This window comes from Orcinus orca, chromosome 2 (genome assembly GCF_937001465.1).
Source record: "Orcinus orca chromosome 2, mOrcOrc1.1, whole genome shotgun sequence".
Lineage (NCBI taxonomy): Eukaryota > Metazoa > Chordata > Mammalia > Artiodactyla > Delphinidae > Orcinus > Orcinus orca.
In genome coordinates this window covers 179,957,526-179,978,728 of record NC_064560.1, presented here as the reverse complement: position 1 = coordinate 179,978,728, position 21,203 = coordinate 179,957,526, and the positions used below count along the sequence as shown (strand labels likewise).

Genomic DNA, 21,203 nt, shown 5'->3' with positions numbered 1-21,203 from the left:
TAGCACTTGGGCTCTCTAGTTGAGGTGCACGGGCATAGTTGCCCTGCAGCATGTGGGATCTTAGTTCCCCGACCAGGGATCAAACCGCATCCCCTGCATTGGAAGGCGGATTCTTTACCACTGGACCACCAGGGAAGTCCTGTATTTATTCTTTTATAAGTTTAAACTCTTTTTTCCAAAGAGTTATTAGATATTTATATTTCTTCATTAGTGAATAGTCTGTTTTCATCCTATTTTATTGTGAGGGTGTATCATTTTTATTAAGGATACACTGTCATTATATATTAAAGAGGTCGAATTTTTGTCTTATACAAATATTTTCCCCAAGAAATTTTACATACAGATTGTCATTTTTTTTATACGTGAAAGTCTCAAAGACCATTCTTTAATAAAAAGAGGTTCAGAAAATATATGACTTAACCTTTATAAAAACAATTGAGGATGTCCTTCAGCCAGTGATAAATGAAAAAAAAAATTAGAACTCACAAATAGGGAAGTCAGTGTTAACAGGGGATAATTTTTTAAAGTACTATTTGGCGGTCCTTAGGTTCACCTCAAGAAATGCTTTATTTTCATATGAAAATATGAACCACTATGACCTATATGAACTATGGATCACTTTTGCTGTTCATCTATAAAAGTGTCTTTTTTTTTTTTTGGCTGCGCTTCAGTAGTCATGGGGCGGGCTCAGTAGTTGTGGCTAGCGGGCTCTAGAGCGCAGGCTCGGTAGCTGTGGTTCACGGGCTTAGTTGCTCCGCGGCATGTGGGATCTTCCCGGACCAGGGATCGAACCCGTGTCCCCTGCATTGGCAGGCGGATTCTCAACCACTGAGCCACCAAGGAAGCCCTATAAAAGTGTCTTTATTAAGATATTTTTTCTTTATAAATGATTTTGTAGAAAAACAAATTCTCATTTTCAGAAATTTGACCTATACCCCACTATCATCCCAAAGGATGGATTTTTAAAACAGGTTGTAATCATGGAAGATGAAAATGCCAAAGGAGAGACTTTATAAGTCTTTTGAAACTTTTTGATGGCTGTCTAAGAGAATGTAGAATCTCTAGAAATTAATTTAATTCAAAAAATTTCCCCCCAAATTTAAAGATACTTCATTTAAATTGTATTAAGAGTCAAATGCTTCACAACTGTGTAGGACTTGGTGTGATCTCAAGTAACTTGGCTTAAAAACAAATTTATTGTAAGAAAATTATCTTCAGTGGAGACAGAGGCCTTTCCCCCCCCTTTTTTTGGTTTGGGAGAGGAAGATGAGAAGTGCTATTTTGGGGACAAGTCTCCCAACAGAAGAGAATCCTTTAGCAGCAAGAATAAACAGCTTTGGCAGAAAGCCACCCTCCAAAGGAAAAGGACTTAGGGCACGTTTTGAACTAGGGAGTAGTAATGAGCTCCAAGGCAAAAAGGATATCCCTGGCACAAGGGGTGGGTCAATACCAGACTGTCTGGGTGGAAATACTGCTTACAAAAGCTCCATAGAGCTGCTTCATTAAAAAGTGATGCATTTTGCGATACACCCCTTTTGCCAGTTCTCTAGGGAGGATTAGTTACTGTTCCAAGGAAGTGATTGTATTTTACTCAGGGCCACATTGTTCCCTTTAGGCTTCATTACAACAACAACAGCAGCAGTTGTAGTAGTAATAAAATATAAGTCCTACAAACCTGGATTGTTTTCTGACCCTTTTCCCTTCATTTTCTAGAAAATAAATCACTTATGCATTTACAAAAGTGGATTAATGATTAATTTGAAGGAGAGTCTCATCTTTCATTTTATAATGCTTTTAAATTCTTTTGTGATGCTGCATATATAGAAAATACTTTTTGCTCATTATATTTCTGGGGCGAATGTGGGTATGTATGTATGCTCACTCATGCATGCATTTAGCTTATATTTTCAAACTGATGTTTTCAGTAGAGGTAATTGCTATTTGTTTGAATAAATGTACTTTGAGAGATGGATGAGAGGCAGCCATCCCATCCATGTGTAATTACATGTTTAATTATATGTGACATTGCTCATTTGGTGTGGTTGGATATGATATTTGTGAAGATTTAGCAGGATGGTAAGAAAAGCCAACTATTTGACTTAACCATTTGAGTATTCATTTCTCTTTGATTCCAAATTTCTGACAGTAAAAACAGTGGGTGGAATGGCAGCAGAGATCCCCATACACATTCCTCCAGAGACAGAGAGAATAGAACTGCTCCAAAGCAAAGTTTTTTCTCACTCATTCAATTAACAGTTCTTCACTGAGCATTTACTATATGCCAGATACAGATTTGTTTTCTGTGCCATTCCTTCCTCAGAATCCACTCCTTGCTTTATAAAGGCCTCATTTCCTCCTCCTTCCTATAACCCCAGCAGACACACAGCATCTTTACTGAAAAGGTCTGGGTCTTCCTGCATCGAAACTCAACTCCTGTATCTCCTTCCTCGAAGGCCCTGCTAGGGTGGAGTTTTATTTGTAATAATTTTTTTTTTTCCCCATAAATTAAACCCCAAGATGGAAAGTATTTTAGAGAAAAAAGAAGAGATTAATGTCAGGAGCATTTTCTCATGTTATACGAACTTGTAAACATTTTAATGGCTGCTTGTTATTCCATTGTATGCCTCAGTTTCTTAACGTTCACCCAAAACTTGGTTCCTAATTTGGATTTATTTCCTTAGGGTGAGATTACTAAGTCATTGTTCATGAATATTTGTAAGACCCTTAATACAAATTGCCAAACCATTTTCAGAGAGTTTGTAGCAACTTACGGTCCCATTAAGGGTCTATTTACTGTTCATATTATAGCACCTTTACCCTCATCGAATACTAAAACTTTAAAAATCTTCACTGATTTTTGGGGTTTAATTTACGTTTTTCTTATTACTAGTGAGACGGAACATTTTCTACATGGTTATTAGACATTTTTCCTTTCTCTTTCCTGGGTTGTCTGTATATGTCCTTTGCCTGTATTCAAGTTTTTGTATTTTTGTTATTCACTTGTGTAAATTTATTTCATATTAAGGATGTTAACATTTTGTCTTTAATATTTATTTACCACATTTGGGTAAAAATCTCTCTGATTACATTATTTGCAATCATATTATCACTTAGAGCATATGGCTTATTTTGTTCAATGAGATCAGCTTTATATCATTTTATGTAGGAGGTAGTTTTCAATGTTTAAAAATATAAGAATACATACTTTAGAGTCAAGAAAAAAAACTATTCCAGAAACTTCGATAAAATAAAGGGAGAATGTATAAGAGTTAAATTGCAAGGGACCTGGGTCCTATCAGTGCTTCTGTATTGACATTTGTATTCTTACTGCTTATTACAAAACTGTGAGAGCTGTGCCCAGACGAAACACTTGAGGACAAGTAATGAAATGCTTTGGAATTTACTGGATTCCATATAAAATTCTAGTCATCCCTCATTCCTATACCTCTAGAGGCCCTGAATAGCAGCCCTTCATATGTTCTCCTTTTCCTTTTAGACAATTCTTCCTCTCTTCAGGAAGATGAAGAGGTAGAGATGGAGGCCATCAACTGGCAGGCCAGCAGTCCAGCTATGAACGGACACCCCGCCACTCTAGTGACCTCTGCTCGTTTCCCTAGCTGGGTCACTTTTGATGACAATGAAGTCAGCAGCCCTTTGCCACCAATCACCTCTCCTCTGAAGCCGAAAACACCACCTCTTGCATCTGTGATCCCAGATGTACCTTGTAACTCAACTGGGTCATTTAAGAAGAGGGAACGTCCCAAGAGCACTTTGATGAACTTCTCCAAAGTTCAGAAGCTGGACATTTCCTCCTTAAACCGTCCGCCTTCCGTGCCTGAGGCTCCTCTTTGGAGGGCAACCAATCCTTTTCTGAATGAGACTCTACAGGATGTACAACCCTCCCCTATAAACCCTTTCCGCGCTTTCTTTGAGGAGCAGGAGAGGCGCTCCCAAGACAATTCCATGTCTGGTACCACAGGCAAAAGCCAAAGAGATTCTCTCATTGTCATCTACAAGGATGCCATCAGTTTTGATGATTCAAGCAAAAACCAGTCACACTGTGATACTGTTGAAAAACTCAAACGACTCCAACTTGAGGATCCCGATCACTTAGGGAGTACAACACTCCCTGATGATGACCCAATAGCCTGGATTGAACTAGATGACGACCCACCAGGTTCCGCACTGTCCCAGCCCAAGGATGGTTGGCCCATGATGCTTAGGATCCCTGAGAAGAAAAACATCATGTCCTCTAGGCACTGGGGACCCATCTACATCAAACTGACAGACAGTGGGTATCTGCAGCTGTATTATGAGAAGGGCTTAGAAAAGCCATTCCGTGAGTTCAAGCTGGAGATCTGCCATGAGATTTCAGAGCCCCGGCTCCAAAACTATGATGAGAACGGCAGGATCCACAGCTTGCGGATAGACCGCGTCACCTACAAGGAGAAGAAGAAATACCAGCCTAAACCTGCCGTGGCCCACGTGGCCGAGAGGGAACAAGTGATTAAGCTGGGCACCACCAATTACGATGACTTCCTGAGCTTCATCCGTGCAGTTCAGGACCGTCTCATGGACCTGCCGGTGTTGTCAATGGACTTGTGCACAGTTGGCTTGAACTACCTTGAAGAGGAGATTGCAGTGGATGTCCGAGATGAATTCTCTGGCCTTGTGAGCAAAGGAGACAACCAGATTCTCCAGCACCGTGTCTTGACACGGGTCCACATCCTGAGTTTCCTCTCTGGCCTTGCCGAGTGCCGCTTGGGTCTCAATGATGTCCTCGTCAAAGGGAACGAAATCGTTTCCCGGCAAGACATCATGCCCACCACCACCACAAAGTGGATCAAGCTCCATGAGTGCCATTTTCACAGGTGTGTGGATGAGGATGTATTCAACAGCTCACGGGTTATTCTGTTCAACCCTTTGGACGCCTGCCGACTTGAGCTAATGAGGTTCAGGACAGTATTTGCCGAGAAGACCTTGCCATTCACACTCAGGACTGTGGCAAGCATCAGTGGGGCAGAGGTGGAGGTGCAGAGCTGGCTGAGGATGTCATCTGGCTTCTCCTCTAACTGTGATCCTCTCACTCAGGTTCCCTGTGAGAATGTGATGGTTCGCTACCCTGTGCCCAGTGAGTGGGTGAAAAACTTCCGCAGGGAAAGTGTCCTGGGGGAAAAGTCTCTGAAAGCCAAAGTGAACCGGGGGGCAAGTTTTGGCTCAACTAGCTTGTCTGGCTCTGAGCCTGTCATGAGAGTAACTCTGGGAACTGCGAAGTATGAGCATGCCTTCAACTCCATTGTGTGGAGGATAAACCGACTGCCTGACAAAAACTCAGGTAGGCAGAGCTTTCTCTTCTGTGAAAACTGCCACATGGTTGTGAAAGAGCTGGGATCAAAGTTCCACATTCTCTTTCCCTATGAAGTGCTGGTTTTTGTTATGTGATAGGAATGATGATGGGGAGGGATGGGGGAATGGGGGACCAGAAAAACAAAAATATTTGAGCAAAGTACTTAACAAACATGCATGACCCAGTTCACTCCATCTTTCTACTCTCTTACTATCACAGTTCTTCCATAAAACTATGCATTATTCTTCTCAGCTGGGCTGCTAAGCAGATTTCCAAGGCAGCTTATGATTCTGTATTCTTTTCTGACTCATTAAAGTTTTATCTGGTGTTGGAAGCTATCCTTTTCCAGATCCTAGAAGGCTTCTGGGCTTTGAAGAGATGTCTGTTGCCCCAAGTATAGGTAAAAGAGCCAGTTTATGGCCAATCATGTGTACAGTACAGGCCAAGAGTTAGATCTATGATTCCAGTCACCCTGTGCAAGGCCTGTCAATCATAACATCCCAAGTTCAGAGCCAGGATCTGGAGATGGGGAAGGGGCTTCTGATCAGACTGAAGATCCAGCCAGGACATGAAGGTCCAAAAGGACTGAAATCCAAAAGGACAGAAAGTAAGGGAAGGGATGTTTAATTTAAACAAAGGAGACAGTTTACCAGCCCTAGCTGGCCTGCTCCCAGCTAGCAGGGGTGCTTCTGTGCTTGAGTGAGCCTGAAGGCAATGACTTTCCTCATGGGTCCAGTGAGATTTGGTGAAATGACAAAACTAAGGAGTAATCAAACCAGCTCTAATAGCTTTGTTTCTTAGAGTAAGTCTGGGTGACCCCAGTGGTACGCAATAAGCCCATGATCCTGTGACCCTTTAAATCACTTTTCTTGTTTATAATAAACTTCGCTCATCTGTTAAAAAAGTGGGTATTTGGGCCAGAAAAAAAAAAAAAAGAAAAGAAAAAGAAAGAAAGAGAGAGGTTTGGAAAAACTGTTGGTTAAAGTCTTTCTCTTATGCAGATATTCTTTTTTCCATTCTCACTATTAAATCCTAACAGTATGACTGGAGTCTTCATTTCCTGTTCTGAGTGTGGAGTGGCTGTGTTACCCTAAATGTAAAACAACGTGAAGCCAAGAAGCAATACGATCTGGCCAACTCCCTAGGCAGGCCAGGCAGTGGACACACACCAGGGCTTTCTTGTCAGACACTGGGTGTAGCAGTGCAAACTGAAAAGACAATTGGACCTCTGTGTTTGAGGCTGGATTTGCCACCCCCTATTTCTAAACTGACAGAATTCTTAACATAAAGTCTTCCTCTCTGAGCTTGCTTATTCATTTCCCTAAAATCAGCACTGTATTCTCCTGGTGATAGCACTGTGATTTCTGCCTCAGCCATGAGGCCGATGTGAATTGATGGCAGAAAGGAGAAACCCTCAATTCTCCTTTGGCACGGATGCCCTTGAGAAGAGAACTGAGGTAACGGGGAAAATTACTGTTTAACCCGCAAGAGGCTTGACATGAGAAAAGACCTCAGGTTTATGCTTACTGGAATTTTTAGCTCTGCAATTTACTAAGCATGTATTCAGATCACTTCATTATGGAATAATTGGATTTTCGAGCTCGAAAGGACCTTGGGGATAACTTAGTCAAACCTCTCCATTCCACAGATGAGAAAATTAAGGACCGGGAGTGACGTGACTCATCACATCCAGGGGTCTTTTTTCTCCATACCAGAGCTGCCTCTTAGTAGATGACACAAAACAGACACAAACTCAAAGTTACTTCCACTATGAGGACAGAGATTTTCAGTTTTCTCAGTGTGTACACACATACCCCATTTGTTTCAAAGTTCTTTCTCTCAAATATTTAAAAGAACCATGTGAGGGGCTTTATAAGCAGCAGAGACTGACTGGCTTCTTTTAGCAAAAAGAAATAAATTGTTGGAAAGATACAGATAGCTCACAGAACTGAAGGAAGAAACAGGCTTCAGAAAGGATAGCTCTTGATAGCAGGAACTGTGGATGTCTCCTCAGGCTGCAGCCTTTGGGACAAACCATCACAGGCCATTTTCTGTCCTTGTGCCACTTCCCAAGAGTAAAAGGGAGGACAGGGCATTTTGACTGACATGACCACCAAGATGACATGCAGTGCTGGGGAAGAGTATTTCTCGAAGAGGAAGAAAAAAGAAAAAAAAAAAAAAAAAAAGATTGTTACCAGAATAAAAAGGGAGCAGATGCAGGGCATGGAATAAATAGTCCTCAGCAACCACTTTCCTTAATGCTTCCCAGCGGGGTAGTGTTAAGTAGGCTCAAGGCCAAGTAAATGCAGCCTTTATACTACATATGTATTTCTAGATTACTGGAACCTTATTTGTGAATGATTTTTAAAATACATAAGGACAGCATAAGGATATTTGGGGATATTTCTCACGTAAACCTACCCCCCACTCAATTACTGCTTTTGCTGTCATGGTTGTGTATTTTTAGACATGAAATCCCCCCAAGAGCTTCTTATTTCTACTTCTGGCCAATGGTATATTTCTGTGTCAGTTCAGGAAATTAATAGCACCCTTTTTCTGGAAACTTGAGATGTACAGGATCTGAATTCCAGTCAGAATGCAAGTTCTTACCATTGCTGGTATTCTCTGTGCCCAGCCCCTGCCCTCCCCATCCACTGCTCCATCCATGAAGCCAGAGAATTGACGATGATCTGTTAGTAACTGTCCCTTTTCTGAGCTCTTCTTAGTCTTGAGATAGCTTTGGGAAGGTGCCTTTCATAGGCCATTTTTCATAATCCTCACACCTCTACTTACAGTGAAAGAGGACTGAACCTCTGCACATCTGCTCCCACCTGCAGTGGCCCTGCAACCCTAGCCCCAACAGGTAGGATGGTCAGACTGCAGGGCAGCATGGGCCAGCAGGCTGGCATCCTGGGCTTTGTTGGCACCTCAAGTCTGCAGCCACAGCAGGCTTATCCCAGTCAAGCCATCAAAAGGCTTACAAGCTGCCACTGGATTCCAACATGGCTCCCACCAGCAGGGTCCCTCTATCTGTGCTCTCCCAGGACCCCTCCCGTCCTAATCCCAAGAGCTTTCCTTTAATCCTAGAAGGCACCAGAACAAGTTTCTGTGCTTTCCCAGATTGTCTGCCAGGAAACAAAACATTCTGTTCTGCATAGGTAGCTTTCTTTGCTGGAATTCCAGTTCTCATTAGATCAGGTGAAGGGAAAACAATTCTAATATGATTCCCCTTCTATGGAAAATAGAAATCTGAATTTTAATATTAAATTTTCTCAGCTTCATCAAGGAAGATGACATAATGTGAGCTCATTAGTTCATTAACATGAATTAAATTGTATTAGCTTTCAAAATTGTACTTCCCTATCTGTCCACTAGCCCTACACATGCATTAGCTGATGCTAGAACTCAAGAGAGAACGTTGCTTTCATAGAATTTTCTGTGAATATGCTTTGGTGGGGTGAGAAGAGGGGGGTCAGTTTTGTGGAAAGTTATGATTTTCAGTGTTCCAACCATGTGTAAATAAGGGTAATTAGATAAAACTGTTGTTCAGGTTGCTATTGAATTAAATTAAGAAACTCCTCTAAATACTTTGTAATGATCTAAATCTATAGCAATCTATTGAGAGGAGTGTAGGACATAATTTGGAGTCAGTTAGATAATGAGTTTTATTCCCAGTACTACAAGTTAATGGCTGTGTGACCTCAGGCAATTTACTTAAACCTTTCAGAGAAATCTCAAGTTTCCTCTTTTATAAAATAGGGTTATTAACACCTAGCTCATTAAGAAAGGAATTAGTAATGTTTTTAAGTGTTTAGCACAGTCTCTGGCCTGTAATAAGTGTTCAGTAAGTGACAGCTATATAATTACATCTGTGGTACACAGTTTTAAAAAATTGGATTCATTTTCAAATAATGTAATTTTTACTACTACATATATCTTAAATTCCTTTCCTAAAAAACTGCAATTTTTTCAATTAATTTTCCAAAGTATTACTCTTTAGAAAGACCCATTGAAATATGTTACATTTGTGAAACAGAGCAAAACAAATACTTCACTCTGTTATGTTTTCCTTGGAGAGCGGGTGTGTATGTCCTCAGGCTCCGAGATTAAAAAGTCCTGCCCAGACCAATAAAGGAAATTGGAACTGTTTATTTGGGGAAACTCGGATAACTAAGGGCTGTTTCAGTTACATAATGAAGCCAGAGTCACATGGTTTATCCACAGTGAGTTGCTTTATGGGTTTCTTACAGCTTCCTTTTTCTCCACCCCTGTCACCCTGCAAACCTGTCTTGAGGTTTGAGGACTGTGAGGTTATGACTCAGACAAACGGGTTAAGAACATCTGGGAGTCAGACTGCTGGGTCCAGTTCTTGGCTCTGCCACTTTCTAGCTATGACCTTAGGCAGTTGACCTTACCTCCTGAAGCCTTAGTTTCCTCATTTGTGCAGCGTAATAATTATGACCTCAGGGGACTGTTATGAAGAGAGAGAAGTGAGAGAATCTGCATAAAGCACAGTACTTGGCTTAGAGTTATCAACAAACGTTTCCTGTTACATCTGATGAGCGAGGACGATGCTGCGGTGGTGATCGTCATAGAACTAAGTTCTGACTCTTTTCCCTCAAATAATCTAATAACAGTCCTCAAATGAAAATCAGACCGTAAGTTTGCCTTCCAAATACAGTAGAACTAGCCATAGATTTATAGAGTTAAATAGCGGTAAGGGACGATGCCTGGCATTATCCAGCCTACCCTTTTCCACCCCCGCCCAACTCGCCACTTCACACATGAGGAATTGAGGCCTGGAGAGAACAAAAAGGACTTGGGTGTGGGATCTCTGCACTTAGGAGAACTGCAGGTCAAACCCAGGTATCCTGACTATTAGTCTGTATTCTCTCCAGCGTTCCACGTGCTTCCCTAAAGCATATGTGCTGTTTCTAAGGGCTTTGTCATTTTTATATGCTGTTCACCAAAAAAACATGCCAAAAGCATTTAAAAAGAAATATCAAATGCTGGGCCTCCCTGGTGGCGCAGTGGTTGAGAGTCCGCCTGCCGATGCTGGGGACATGGGTTCGTGCCCTGGTCTGGGAAGATCCCACATGCCGCGGAGCGGCTGGGCCCATGAGCCACGGCTGCTGGGCCTGCGCGTCCGGAGCCTGTGCTCTGCAGCGGGAGAGGCCACAACAGTGGGAGGACTGCATACCGCAAAAAAAAAAAAAAAAAAAATCAAATGCTATTAAGAAAATTCATCTTCCGAAGGAAATTGATGATTTTGCTCCAGGTGGCCGTCTTTGATGTTTTATTAGGTGCTAAGTGCTGATCTCTTTTATTCCTTTCTGCCAATATACAACCTCTATTTCATAGTATTTACACTGTGTTCACATAGCACTCTGACCTGAGCAGGCAGAAAGCACTCCATTTCTCAGGTCATGGGTTTTATTGCTAGGATACCAGGCTACTGTAGTCAGATGTTATGTCAAAAGGTCTGAAGCACATACAGTGTGATTTCTGCCGAGGCAGATTCTCTGCTCAGAGTTGGATGCTCTTAAAGACTGCCAGGCCTCCTTTTGTTTGTTATTGAGGCTCTTCTACTTCCTCCCCAAAGAACCTGAACCCTAGATTCTTTGTCTTTCTTTCATAGCTTCTGGTCACCCACACTGTTTCTTCTGCCATCTTGAACTTGGCTCTGACCGGGAAGTGCCTTCCAGATTTGCCAATCACATTAACGTCGAGTTCAGCATGCCTACAACTTCTGCCTCCAAAGCTGCCGTAAGATCCATCTCTGTGGAAGACAAGACCGACGTCAGGAAGTGGGTCAATTATTCTGCACACTACAGCTACAAGGTAGCCTCGGGAGGCATCTGGCTCATGTTTCCAAGTCTGTCTGTGCACCCCCATGCCCTCCCCCTTCTCATTCCTTTTAGCAGTGCCTGCCCAGGGTGCAGGGTATTCTCCTACCACCTTGCAGGCGGTTTACCATGCATAGCTGTGGTTGAGTCTGCTCTGAGTTAAATGAATAATCTCTCTAGCAGGCAAGAGAAAGGTTGGAAAGAGAAGTACAGGCTGATGAAGGAGGAGTATATAATGTCTTTCAGTCGTCATGAACAACAACAGAGTAATGGGGTAATGGGATTATTATTACTCATTTGTCATATAATTTATGTGCAGGGGAGTGAGTTTGGAAGTGGAGAGAGGGTCAGGAAAATGCTAACCCAAAGCATATATTTCAGCTCCAGGTGTTGATGAAGTGGATCTGAATGAAGTTTACATAGTGAAGTATGACACTATGTATGACAGTATGTCATAGTGAAGTATGACATATACCAAGTCATACAACCTGGTCACTGGGCTATAACTGGACAAACTCAAAAGCCAGGCAAGCTTCTATAATAGTAACAGGATCAGGGCTGTGAAGGAGGAAATGAAGTTGGAGATTTCCGACACAAATAGTATTGTATCCTGAGTAGTTAGAAATTCAATAGGAGATTATATGCCAAAGACGGAAAACAGGGGGTTACTGAAGAAGGATTTGGCAAAGTGGTTTAATAATTTTCTATTCGTAATGACATCCTTAGATTTATATGATCATTTAATTGTTCTTTAAATATTTCCTTACTTGTGTGATTTAAAACATTAAACTACCAGAAAGAACAAATACTCCATCTTGTGGCCAGGAAAGAACCCAGCACTTTCCTCAAACATGACCCTAGTCAACTGTTCTGTCTTGAATTGTTTCCCTCATCATAAATATCCAAGTGGTATTGAGAAGAGCGGCTTTAATTATGAAACTCCTTCAGCTCAAAGGATTCCCTGCCTGATTTATCAAAGGCTTCAGATGAGGTATATCACTCTCAAGGCAAGATTAATTTATTAATCTCTTTACAGTTACAGCTACAGTATTTTCCAAAAGATATAGGCAGAACCGTAAACACTACAATACCTATCCATTTGGAGACTTTTTAAAGGGATAAAATAACGGAGAGTGTAAAGAGCCAGCTGCAAAGGAATTCATTCATTTGGTAAACCTTTGTGATTGCCTGCTGTATGCCCATATCATAGGGGTACAATAGTGAACAAGGGCCTGCCCTGTCCTACGAAGTCTGTGGTGTAGCGGGTCCAGGGTGTAGTGGGAATATACACAGAGGAGCACCTGACTCTACCTGGTGAGTCAAGAATAGCTTCACAGAAGAGGTGACCTTTGAGTATCTGTGTAAGGCAAAGAATAAGAATTTTCCAGGTGGACTGAGAGGGAGAGGAATTCCAGACCAAGCAAAGGGCATGTGCAAAGACAGAGCCATAATATACACATGGCCAGTAGCTTGGTGTGACTAAAGCCCAGAACATTAACCAAATTACAAGGACTCTCAAAGAACCTAGTGAGCTTTTCTCTTTTGGTGTATTTATTTGTTGGGATGTTTTCCTGATATTTCTTCTGATATTTCTCTCCAACTTTTATTCTTGACAGGTGGAAATTGAGCAAAAGAAGAGTTTGAAGCCAGACTTTGAAGGAGATGAAATGGAAAATCCCAAGGAGTGTGGGGTCCAGTGACGAAGCCCTACTGCAGGGGGCCCTGACCTAAGCATCACGACAGGATGTCTTCCTGAATAGCTGAAGTTCAAGGCACTGCCTACCATGGCTACTCCACGTTGGGAACAGTGTATTGGACCTCCCTGTTTGTAGTTACCTGTATTCTAACAGGAAGCCCTAAGGTGCTTGCTTTGGAGAGGCTCTGATCATGCCTGAAGCACCTGCATCACCTGACTTTTTGGAGCTTACTGTATAATTAAGCCTCCTCTCCACTCTGCTTATCTCACAGCACTTGGGTATGGTTTGTGACTGATAAAGTCAGGAAAAGAAACTCCCAACATCATTGTTGGCATGATTTCCTTCCGATGTTCATCTGTCACTTACATCAGTTTCTGGAAAAGAATCTTGAGAAGTTAATTAACTAAGACTCCATCCCTGTCACTCCCCTTAGAAAAAGTTGAGAAAAGGTACAAAACCGATTTCCTCTTTGGGTCTGCTAGACCTTTCATAGGTGTCTCCATTCTTCAAATGTTAACACTGTGCAACAGAAGTTTTTGAGATGCTTCCCTCCTGGTTCTAGATAGTGTTGACTGAAACACTTTTTCCATCTTTCTAAGGCATCAGTCCCAGGGTTCATCACCCTGAGTCACAGTAGACAATGGAAAAAAGGCACAAGAGGACACTTCTAAATTCTGTGAGTAGCCCCACATTCTGCGAAGAGTGGCTATTGAAGGGAAAGCAAAATTGAGCTTACTTTTCTTCATTCTGGGGAAAAAGAACATTCATTGTAAGATTATCTTCAATTCAGGAGACAGCTTAAATCTCAGTGAATTTCCAAATTCACACTGAAAAGTATAGGCCATTTTTGATTCCTGAAACAGATGGATACATGTATCTCAGGCATTTGTCAGGGGCATTTGGGAACTCTTTTTATACCTCATAGCCAATAGACAGCTGTGTGTCTCTTTAACTCAAACTTTACAGGAAATATAAGTTGAAAAGATCATTTTAAAAGCCGTTTCAAAACTGAGCTTGTATGAGCTTTTCCTAAAAATTCAGAGTTTGATAATCACAGAATTGTAATAGATCTAAAAGGCAGAAGACTCTAGGGTAGAGATGAGGGAAAGCCATATTTTTCTAATGTTGGGAACACTAAATCCTGATTCCAAGAATCTAGGACACTCAATATTCTTTCTCTTCATCTGTTCCAGCTCACATTCTGTACCTCTGCATCCCAAAGAGGATACGAGCTCAACAATTTAAAGGCAGCTTTAACCTGCCTTCCTGTTTCTCCCATGAAGAATAGAGTAAGGGTTATCCGATTTGTAGATGACATAGAAATAGACATATAACTAGTCTGTTGACTGGCAGATTCGGGATTAGTTCATTCCGTGAATATTCACTGAATTCTATGTATTGACATTAGGATATAGAAATCATTGTAATTTTTTGAAATACCTGAACATAAGACTGAAACTAAAAGGATGAAATTAAATAGGCATTAGTGAGAAACTCTATATTCTGAGTTTCTTAAATGCAGCCCACTAAGTACAAAATGGGGTACCTATGTGTGTGTTTACCTGTGTGTGTTAATGGGAAGGGTGTTGGAAAGTCCTGGTTTCACAGCAGTTTTTGTATAAAATGTTTTCTTGGGGAAGTGAGCTCAGTTTTGAATCGGGAGTATATCATAGCTATTCACAAAACTAATGCATTCAGCCTGTGGTAACAGAAGTCTAGGGAGTCCTGCATGCTGCACTGGTCAGCCCACATCTGGATGAAGGGCTGGGTTCAGTTCTGGGAACCACATTTTAAGAGAGATGTTAATAAATTGATTGTGTCCCGTCAGGTGGCCAGGGTTGTGGAGAGTGTGATTATACATGGAATAGGGGAATACTTCCTCTGAAGAACAGAAGGTATAGCTGGAAAGGGAAAAAGAGGGAATGATACAATAGCTGCCTTGAAATCTCTGTTGAGCTATAAAAGGGGAGAGGAATTGGACTTTCCCTGTGTTGCTTCAAAGGGCAAAAAGAGGAGCTTTATAGATGACAGATGTTTGCTTCAATGTAAGAAAGAACTTTGTAATGAGTTGTTCTAAAGAGGAATGGACTCAAACAGTAAAACTTCCAGTTGCTGCAAATGCCCAAAGGCTAAAATAACCCATCCTAAATGCTATGAAAGGGACTCTTAGATTGGATTTGGGCTAGATTCTTAACAAGATCCCTTCTACATATAGGTTTCGTTTCAACAGTATTAGGACTCTGTTTTTAGTTTGATAAGTGGTTTTTCATGCTCTTTGAAATACAGTGGAGTCCCCTAGAGGTCTTTGTCAACTGAGGACTCCAAGGCCTAGCCCTTCCCCTGTTGTGCTAAAAGCACATGAGATTCCTTATAGAAACATTGAAATGGGTTGAAGAGTTGGCAAGGTGAAGGTCATTCTAGCACCTTCTCTACCCAAGGTTAGCACCTGTGCACCCTCTCAAGATCTCTGCTTCACCTGCTAGCATCACATGTGTATCGGTGGTTGGACCCTTTTTTCCTGTTGGTTATTTCTCATTGCCTTTGTACTTTCACCTGGACATTTTTTTTTTAAACCAAGGGATGGGGAAATCCCTTCCATGCTATCTACATTCAGCAATCATATTATCATTCATTTTTAAAAACCTACCACCTTGATTTCATCAGATTTGTTTTCCCTCTACTGTTTTTTGGAAGTTGATTATGGGTAGCATTTAGGGGGGGTGGGAAATATAATACTATATATTTTTAGATGTCGTTTCTATGTAGTTTTGTTAATAGCCTACATAGAAAACACTGTTGGGCAAATACCTTTTTGATATGCAGATTCTAAGTTTGCCACCCTGGACTTGGATTTTGTGTGTGTGGCCACAAATAATCCTTGTCTATGTTATCAGTAATGTGAAAATATTAGAAGTGAGTTCATTTTACCAATACATAGTCTTACTATTACTATTAGAATATAAATTAGATGTCCCATGATATTAAGAGCTGTGTTTTTTTTTGAGACTGGTGACTTCCTTTTTTGACTTTATAGTAAAGGAGGATGAGAAATGTACTCATGATATATCAAACGAGACTATGAGGTACTTTGTGGGTGTACCATTAAACTCCCTTTGCCACTCTTGTAAATATACTAGTTATGCCTTATCAAAATTGTGCGTTTTACTCATATGAAATATAATCCGTGCAGTTTTTTTTTCTCTTCTATTTTCTTCTCCCCACCACCCCCCACCCCATGCAACCCTCCTGCATTATTGGCAGGGCTCATAACCCATGAGAACATTTCTTTTCTTTTTGGCTGTGCTGCACGGCTTGCGGGATCTCAGTTCTCTGATGAGGGATTGAACTCAGGCGACTGCATTGAAAGCGCCGAGTTCTAACCACTGGACTGCCAGGGAATTCCCAAGAACATTCTTTTAATGTAAAATATTTCTTATTTGAAATTAGAGTAATTTCCTTTCAAATCCTGTAGATGAGGGCAGGAGCTTATTTCCCTAGAAATTCATATTCCCAAGAAATGTGATCCATGGAGGCAAGAAATGGCTCTTATTCTTTGTTTCTAGTACCTACCACCAAGTTAGTTTGGAATATAATAAGTTTCAGCTACCTTAAATCCTGTGCTGATAGGATAAACATATTAATGAAATAAAGGAAAATTACTTAGGTATTCAATAAATGTTTGCTGAATGAATACTGATGCTTAGACTCTAAGGCTACCTAACCCTTACTTATCATCAAACACATTAAAGCACACAAGCATGCTTCTATTTCCTGGAGAACTTAAATAATTTTTCTTTCCTTGCCTCCACTGTCAACTAGTGATAACTGTCAGCACTTAAGCACTTAATGTGCATCTGAACTTAAACTACAGTATATCTTATTCATATTGAAAAACATTTTTGTGCCCAAAGATAACAGTAGCACAGATGCTGTCACAGTCCAGATTATTGATTCAGTTTTGTTCTTGCAAGTCAGACAGCTCTGTGAGCCTAAGCTTTGACCATTCGAATGGTGAGAGGGAGAAGAAAGCATTTAATAGAGTACATGGACAGTCTTGGTGTGCTAGATCTTTGTTTTCCCCAACATTAACCACTGACCAATGTTACTGCGCATTTATTTTGTCACCATAGTAAGAAAGATGGAGGCCTGGGGTAGTAAGGCTGAAACGTGTGAAGTGACATCATGATTTCAGAGCTGCTTTAAATCTCATAATAAGTTTCGTGGTGGGAAAAGAGAGAATGATCTGAAATTTTTCTTAAAAATCTTTAAAATATTAAGTTGATTTGACTAGGAAGCACTGCCATTTAGCCTACTTTTAAAATTTTTCCCAGGTGGGAATGGTAACTTTAACTCTTCTACGAATGATTATAAGTTAATTCTAGCATATCTAGAGTTTAGGTGATGTTAAGAATGCAACAGGAAATTCAAACAAAACTGACCAAAAAGCTAAATCCACAAAAAATATTATCTAGTAAAGGAATTATCTCTTAACATTTCACTAACAAGTGTCATTCAAAACATGACAGCTCTTATATAAAATTAGTCATAGCATTTTCACCTTCTAAACATACTGTCATTACCAATGTCTAAGTGCCAATTCCCTACAAGTCACCATCTCTCTACCATTTAATTATGTTCTTTTTAAATGAAACTTGCTTTGGATATTGCGACTCATATTTATGTATTTAAAGAATTAAAAGTGAAAGAGACATAAATGTAGAAAATAAATGTGTGTGTCAGTAGTATTTTCCCATGTATTAACTAAAGTAGGAATATGGAATTTTTACATTTCTTATACTGTGCCTTAGCAAACCTGATTTAGAGTCTAGTCCTTTTAACAATTGGGGGGAAAAAAAAGTATCTCTGAATTTGCAATTCCAGGCCTGTAAAGGCAGAAACTATCCATAGCAATGTGTTTGGTAGCACCTGGAGAGAGGCAAATAATAACTGCATGTAAAGAAAAGCTATAAAAGAACAGAATCAAAAAACAGAATGGCAATATGAAAAAATATAGAGAAATGACAAATACAGCACTGGCCACCAAACCTCAGAATACTTGAACTAGGGGCTTCCCTGGTGGCGCAGTGGTTGAGAGTCCGCCTGCTGATGCAGGGGACACGGGTTCTTGCCCCGGTCCGGGAAGATCCTACTTGCCGCGGAGCAGCTGGGCCCGTGAGCCATGGCTGCTGAGCCTGCGCGTCCGGAGCCTGTGCTCCGCAACGGGAGGGGCCACGACAGTGAGAGGCCTGCGTACCGCAAAAAATAAATAAATAAATAAAAATACTTGAACTAGAGGCCTTAAATGTAAGGAGCTCCAGGAATAATAAAAGATTGCCTAGCAGGGATAAACAACAGAATTAATTCAGTTCAATAAGTATTTGGTCAAGGTGCTGTCCCAGTAACCAGCTTCCCTAAAGGGAGCTAAGGCCAAACACAAGGACACGGAGGACTGTTGATGTAAAGACATTGGTGGGCGTGCCCTTTATCAAGGGAGAATTGGGGTTTCTCTGAATCTTTAAAGGACACAGTCATGAAGACAATCATCATGTTAAGTCACTTGCAATTTTCCCAGTTGGGCTTCAGAAACCTCAGCTAAAAAAGTGAGGACGCTGGACTGATTGTTCCCTCAGATCCTTTCCAGCTCCAGTGTTACGGATTATTTTACAAACTGTCTTTGGTGCCACTGTCAGTGATACTTCATATCAATAGGACTCTTCATATAATCTTAAGAACCAAGAAGTTTAAAATTTGAATACTGGGAAAAGCAGCTGGCCCATCTTTTCTCTTTTAATGTCTCTATCCTTTACTATCTGCCCAGACAACCCTGCAGTCCTCTATTTTGTAGTTGCCTTCAAAACACAGATAAACATGGAGGATCAAAAGGACGGTGAAGATCAGTTGGAACACTGCTCTGGAAGTTCCTCTGGCATCACCCAGCACAACAGTGGTGTGAAGGTGAAGAGGAACTGATAGGATTTGGGTACTACCTGAAGCAGAAGTCGGTCTAACCCTCCAAGGGGCTATGTCGGGATGATCAACAATTTACAGATATATCCTTTTATACAAAAGACTGCAGAAATCGAGGGGGAAAACAAACTTAGTAAACATTCTGGGACTATCTGTAACACAGTTATGGCAAAAGGAGATGAAAGGGTCGGTCCTCCCTATCCTCACAGTCTCTTAGTAACATGAAAATGTAATTATTTTTAAAAAATGTGTACAAGCTACAAAATAGCATCTCTTTCGTGGTATGTGTTAGTTTGATTTTAGATTCCTATACTAAGAGTTGCTCAAATATAATGGCTCAATTCCAGCCGGACAAAGTAAAGGAATTTTAGCATCCTCTTCCTGTTCAGTCCCACCTTCTGCCTCAGATCAAACCCTCAGTGCTGGCTGTGGACACCATCTAGCCGCACTGTGACTGAAGCCTTAAGCACCGCTATCTGGCCTCTGTGTGCTTCAGGGTCAGCACCCACACGTGGTTTCCAATGGGAGCGGTTCTGGGAAAGCAGATGTGCAATCAGATCCTGACAGCAACCTGTTGGACCAAAGCATCTAAGGGTTTTGAAGTACTGGGGTGACAGAGGGAAGAATATGAACTCCTCTGACCCTAAGTCAGCATGCATTTAACCTTTGTGTCAGTCAACCTGCCAACAGAACCTGGAGAAAGTTTACCATATTCAAGAAATGAAACAAAATCAATCAGTGTTTTAAGCCAGGGAGCGCTAAAAAAGCACCCCCTCCTCACTCTCCATTTTTGTAATGCTCATAGAGCATTTCAATGTGTCAGGATGGAGGGACCCAAGATCCAGTGAATGATTCAGCTGATCCAAGGCTTGGCTTTTCCTTCCTTAATCATCTGTCCTCATTCAATGTAACTGCTTGTACTATGTGATTTATTTTATGTTAAAAACAGCTTACTTAAAAAAAATGTGCCTATGTAATAAAGTCTACACACTGGCTAACTCTATAGAGGTGAGGTTTTGTTTTTACTTGTTCTGCTGATTATCATCTGTAATACCCTTTTTGAGCTAGGAAAAAGAGCTGGTAATAAAAATTTTAAAACAATATCTGTCACTATGCAAGATTTAATGAGGTCAAGCATAATAAAAAATATTTATTATTAAGAAGATTCATCACCCTGTTAATATAGTTAGTGATCATAAGCTGACAAGTTAACAAGTGACCTGTATCCTAGTTAAGTTTATCATGAATATACTTTAGTCAATTCAAGATATATTTATCGCATTGATATTTTGGGTCTATTTCTATGAGAAAACAAACAGTTCCTAAGGTGGTTTGTTTTTGGCAGTAAGTACATACACATATAAGTAAATTAGAAATGTAACAGCACATAATCAATAACAGTATTTGCATTACGTTCTTGGCCACACTGTCAGCACTCAACAAATAACTGTTCAACTGATTGATGAATCCAAGAGACCAATGTCAACATAGACAGAAAAAAAATCAATATGGACTAGAATACTTGGGAGATTTTCACAAGAAAGATGGTTTTTCAGTGAGATCTGGAGGTGGGGGTAAAATTTAGCTCAGTGGCAAGAGGAAGGGAGTTTGGGGTTGGGAAGAGGCAGGTGTAAAGTGGTTGGATTAGCAGGTGAGCCCGACCTGGGTGAGGGGTTCATGCACATCAACAGGTAAGAGTGACAGTGAGGCCATGCTGTGGAAGAGCTGGCCTCCAGGTTGAGCGTGGACTCAATCTAATAAATGCTATGAAGCCACTTCAGAATCTGGGCAATAGAGCATTATTCTAGAAAGACGAATCTGTCTACAATGTGCAGGGTATTTTGGTCTAGGGAAAAGATTAAACGCAAGAAAACAAAGTTTTTTTGGAGTAAACAAGAAAGAAACAGAGCTTTGTGTTTTGTTTAGTTCAGACAGACCATAGACATTGCAAAGTACAGTTATCTACAAGGGGATAACTCAGGCCAGTTCAGTGGTCCCCTGCCATTGAGAGAACTCTATCCTGAACACACAGAATTTTATAGCCTAGTTGGTACAAAATTAACTGATACTAGTAACTGTTAGCAGGTGCACAATAGTGTTAAAAGCCAAACAAGAGCATAATATTTTCTTAAGTTGTGGATTCTGAAGAATATTCTACTCCTTCCCCCTATTCTTCCATCCCTATCTGCCCAGAGTCCTCTTGAACAGGTTTTGAGACTTAATTGTCTAGGTCCCACATTATCACAAGGTTTTAGCCTCTAAGGTCCCCCTTTCCTTTTAATATCCAAGTGGAATAACTACTCAAGTAACTGTTTGAAGCTAAGTATGCTCCCTAATGTTCCTCAG

At 40.8% G+C, this 21,203-nt stretch overlaps 1 protein-coding gene across 5 annotated transcripts in view; it reads left to right on the top strand.

Annotated features, from left to right (window-relative positions):
* Positions 1 to 19,860, top strand: part of STON2 (stonin 2) — a 150,826-nt gene extending 130,966 nt beyond the window's left edge. For all 5 annotated transcript variants that reach the window (XM_033416828.2, XM_004262303.3, XM_033416741.2 and 2 more), the window contains 3 exons: positions 3,497 to 5,335; positions 10,986 to 11,188; positions 12,810 to 19,860. In XM_033416828.2, the coding sequence (XP_033272719.1) occupies positions 3,497 to 5,335; positions 10,986 to 11,188; positions 12,810 to 12,893 (2,126 nt within the window). In that variant the 3' untranslated portion in view covers positions 12,894 to 19,860. The remainder of the gene's footprint in view (positions 1 to 3,496; positions 5,336 to 10,985; positions 11,189 to 12,809) is intronic.
* The last annotated feature ends 1,343 nt before the right edge of the window (positions 19,861 to 21,203 follow it).